The sequence below is a fragment of the Calliopsis andreniformis genome, chromosome 5 (genome assembly GCF_051401765.1).
Source record: "Calliopsis andreniformis isolate RMS-2024a chromosome 5, iyCalAndr_principal, whole genome shotgun sequence".
NCBI classification, from domain to species: Eukaryota; Metazoa; Arthropoda; class Insecta; order Hymenoptera; family Andrenidae; genus Calliopsis; species Calliopsis andreniformis.
In genome coordinates, this window is record NC_135066.1 from 5727696 (window position 1) to 5732593 (window position 4898).

Below are 4898 nucleotides of genomic sequence, written 5' to 3' on the forward strand. Positions count from 1 at the left end.
GAAAAATAATATCCACTGTATGGATGAATTCTCTGGCAAATAGAAAAGTACAACACTCTTTCTCTTTCGATGATAGGGAATGGATTTGTTTTGGAGGAAAACTAATTTCGATGGGAAATTTTAGAAGAATATTTCGGATTTGTTAGAGGAGAGTGCTATCTAGGTATCTGAAAATTTTCTAGCCTTTTGTTAAATGAAATTATACGTGAAATAGCGATTTATTTTAATCAATGACGTAGTTATCATATCCTTCGATGAACTTTTGTCGAACTATCAGCCTTTAAATGACATTTTTTCGCACCTAGAACTGTTTTGTATTCTGTATTATATTTTTATGTTTTATGTTAATGAATCCTTCGCAAAGAAAATCCAATGGTCAATTAAAACGGAAATTTCACTCGAATCAAATTTTGACGAGGTGACCATATCGATTACGCTTCGTTTCTGTTTCCCTATCGTTCATTGTCTTCAGAAGAAAAATTCACAGATGTGACAAGGTCTTGACGTCGATAAAATCCCGTCTAGACAATGTAACTCCAATATCTCTGTTCAAAGACGCTCGCTAATTTTCCAGTTTCTTTCTGAAAATGTAAAAACGAGTTCCTAGCTTACTAGAGCCTCGTAAATACTGGTCATGAACGAAATCAGGGTGTTGACTTCACGATCTCTGAGGCCAGCCTTGAGGAAGACCTCATTGGTAATATGAACTCTCAACCACGTATCAACTTTAAAGAAATTTACAAGTTACTAAATTATTTTCTATTCTCGTAAAAAAGGTGATATACAAATTCTATTCTTCATGTTACTCTAATTCTATACTATGTTTTCGTCTAACCACAGAATGCACACTAACCTATCTGACTGTTTAAGTCCATGAAGCAATACTATACATACAGGATGATCAGTGTAACTGGAAACCCCCTAATGGGTGTTGGCAGCACTTGCAATGCTAACAGCATTTAAAATAAACGTTGCCAACACTCTGAGGGTTTCCAGATAAACTGATCACCCTGTACGTATGTACTTGACACTATACTTCCCTCTAGTTATATGTCTATTAATTGAAAAAAAGAAGGGTGGAAATAAAAATCCTTCAATTCGATCGTCTCCCCAGAAAGCGTATAGCACTAACGAGTCGAAATCATGGGAACCGTTTCGGTCGATGTACGAGCAGTGGACACAGGCGAAAGGCGAACCATGCTGGGTGGAAGTTCTGCTGCCGCGGGATCGTCGAACGAGGATTCTGAACCGAATGAACCGAGTGCCGTCGGAAAACTCGAGGGTCGTCTACGGGGTGCGATGCGACAGACCCCCTCCAAGGGTCATCCGGCAAATGGTGAGCGATTTTCGGAGGAGGACTATGAATCTGACCTACAGAGGTTGAAATTCGCCTATCCGAACAGCAAACGCAATGCGAAGAAGTCTGCTGGACGAAAACGCCGAGTCACCTTCGCAGTCTGAAGACCGAATATGAACACAAACTCCGAAACAAAGAGAAAAATTAATAACCTGGATAGAATAGAAATCGTCCAACTTATTCGTGTTCCTGATTGAGAATAATAAAAAGAAATTTATAGTTGAAAAGGACGTGGAGTGTTTAAGAAATAAATAGAAGTTCAATTTAGGGGGTTCAGTTTTTGAAACATTTTTTATTGTCCAGCTGAGGCGGCTGTGTTGACTTCCATTGGCGAGCTCGAGTTTCTGATAAGGTTGCTTCCAGCTAATTTTTTTATCTATCTCGTGGCGAGCTTCTTCGAGTAACCTTCGTTAGAGACGCTATGCTTTGGAAGTATTACACTCCATTTTTTGAAGGAAATTGTATATAATATATACTAAATAAAGAAATAATTAGAATAATGACTTAAAAGTAATGAATTATAAAAAGAAGATAGAGCAACAAAATTTGAATTTCATTGTAGAACAATTGCCTACTTACGAAATATCGATTACAATTCTGACTGAAAATTACAACAATTTTTTATATGATATTATTGCGGAAGTTTTTAACTACTGTATAAATTGGGTATTTGAACAGACCCTACGTGGAATTCAAAGTGAATCGCGCGCTGGATGATAAGACTGAACACACTTCGATTGCGCCCATCGAGAATCGATTGGCGACTGTTTCGGCCGATCCCCCATTGTTCCTTAAACGTTCTGTCACCCGCTTTCAAAATGCCACGCAAAACTCAGGAATGATCCTGATGCGAATACATACATTTTGAGTAACAATTTAATGTTCAAAATTCTAAGTGACGTCTGAAACGCTAATCTTCCTTTCGGCACAATTCGTTTGAATATTCCCGTAAAACGATGAACGGATTCAGGGCACTGGTTCTGCAAGATCTCCCTCACGTTCTGCCTTCAAAGGGTCTTCAAGTAAATACCAACACATTTATTATACCAACAAAACTCTAACACGAATATTCTACAGAACACCTGAAACATTATCATTCGCCTTATTCTAGCTGCCATCGTCTCATCTGCACACCACTGCGTCGACTCGTCGATTATGGAGCTTCTTCGAGTTCTCCCCTAAAGAAGAACTCTGTCGTGACTCGAGAAAATGTCCTGTCTCAAAGGACATGATCTCCTCGCTGGCGCCAGCCGAGCTCGAAGAAACATCGAAGGCCTCGTCGAATCTGACCTCAATTTCTGGGGTGAACCCGATGATTTCTCTCAATCCAAAGTTCGACCTGAAGACGCCAATGAACTGCTTGAAGATCCCGAAGCCTCTGAAAGAGGACAGCCTGATGTCTCTTCTAGACGGTAACCCAGTGCCAAGGACCTTAAAATGGAAGCTGAAGGGCTACAAAACGCTTCGAAAGGAGCATGCTGATGACTTCGCCTTTGTACCTGGTGGCAAAACATACGATTTCGATTTACTGTCTCGAAACGACTGTGGAGAAGCCACAAACGCGAACGTAAAGGTTACTCGAGCAATCAAGAGCGCTCCAAAGTCGATGGAAACCACTGGTGATCTTAATGGAAGAGACTGTCTGTCACTGACAACGAAAGCTATCGAGAACAGAGCACCTGAACAAGTCACAACTAAACCTGATAGATGTCAAGTTAGTAGCTTTGAAGCTTCGAAACCTAACAAGCCAGAAATGCTGAAGAAAGAAGATCTAAGTGCCTCGAAGGATCAGAATATCGCAGAGTGTGAAAAGGTTCCTGCCGAGAAAGTGATATCAGCGCAGAAGACACCTGCCCCTAAGGAGGACATCAAGTTCCTACCAGTCTCGAAGTCAGACTTCTCAGCGGGCCAGATGAAGTGTCAGTCCCAGCAGTCTGCACAGTACTCCTCTCGTCCACCTAAGAGGCTCCCGAAGCCCCTAGCACCAGTACTGCGTCAGCCTGCCGAGAAGTTGGACTCCAAAAAAGCATCTGCAGAGTCCCCTGGTTACAAGAAACTCATCCCATCGTGGGCTAGACGTCAGAAGAAAGAGACTTCAACGCAAGAAGTAGATAAACCCGAGGAATCGACTCACAGAGGTAATCCTCAGCCTCCTATGAAGGCGGAGATGAAGTCAGCGAAGGAGCAAGTTGAATTCATGGAAGAGGAGCCTATACGAGACATGGACATGGGGGAACACAGATTCTCGGAGGCTCCCCAAAGAGCAGAGCCCAAAGTCGATTCCCCAGAATACTTCGCCCCGAAGTCATGGAGGCACTCAGAAGAGGCAGGACCTCGCCAACCCTCTCGTTTCACCCAGTCCACGCCCGAAACCCTTCACGACACTTATGAATCGATTGGTATTCCATCTAAGCCGACGACGCTGAAAATACCGAGTCCACGTGAAAAGCCACAGAGGACGTCTCCCTGTGCCGCGACGCAAGCCAGGCTTCAGCAAAACGGGGGTGCACCGCAAGGTCAGCAGATCGGATCCTACGGGTTCGACGGGTCCGCTATGTCGTCCAGCTCTGGAGGAGGCTCTCGAGGGAAGCCACCCTCGTTTCCACCGTTCACGAGACGCGTGTCTACTAACAGTTCTACCTTGAGCAAGCTCCTTTCCAGAAGGATCCCGAGGAGACCTGTGAACTCGAGGCACTCGAAGCTGAACGTCTCCACTACTTCGGGCAATCAAACGCCGAGGAAGTGCAAGGAGGACGAGGGGATGGTAGAGGGGAAGGTGATCTGCACGAAGCCTAGGCGGAGGTCCTGCGATCGGCAGGACAGGTGTCAGGAGAGACAGAAGTGCCAGGAGAGGCCCAGGTGTCAAGAGAGACAGAAGTGCCAGGAGAGGCCGAGGTGTCAGGAGAGACCGAGGTGCCAGGAGAGGCAGCCGAAGACGAAGCAGAAATGCAAGCGTTACTGTTGCCCAGCGTTGCAAGAACCGACGGACTGTGACTTCGATAAGTACCACTGTCCTCCTCTCAAGGGGGAGCGAAACTGCGGGAGGAGGCGCGAGACGTCGAGGAAGGAGCCCGTGCGTGATCCCACGTGCCTGCCGAATGATGAACAGCAGTGTCATCAACAGTCCTCGGAGGGTAGACAATTTTGCACGAAACCGAGCAGAAGGGACTGCTCGCGGAGGAACAGACAATGCGATAGGGATAGGTAAGTGAGAGTTCGTGTAGATGAATTCTGGTTTCTGGATTTTTGGGGTTGCTAGGGATACTGAATTTTAGATGATACTTGGGTAGAACACATTCTACTTCACTGTTAGGAGTCTGGGATAGTTTTTTAATTGGATGTAGGTACAGTAGTTGGAACTTTGAGGAGAGATGTAACTACTTGAGTACCACTTGATTATTACTTGACTTGACTACTTGAATCTCTAAATAGAATAGAATCTTTATTCAAAATTTGAAAATTGGATATGAATCACAATCAGGAAACAAAACAAATAGTAGCGAAAATCACGAGTATATTCATACAATTATGTAATTATCTC

General features: G+C 44.2%; 1 protein-coding gene across 1 annotated transcript; it reads left to right on the top strand.

Annotated features, from left to right (window-relative positions):
* Window positions 1-1143: 1143 nt before the first annotated feature.
* On the top strand, window positions 1144-1761 carry LOC143179582 (uncharacterized). Its single transcript, XM_076378876.1, has 3 exons — window positions 1144-1455; window positions 1523-1595; window positions 1661-1761. The coding sequence occupies exons 1-3, from the start codon at window positions 1144-1146 to the stop codon at window positions 1759-1761; spliced, it is 486 nt and encodes a 161-aa protein (XP_076234991.1).
* The last annotated feature ends 3137 nt before the right edge of the window (window positions 1762-4898 follow it).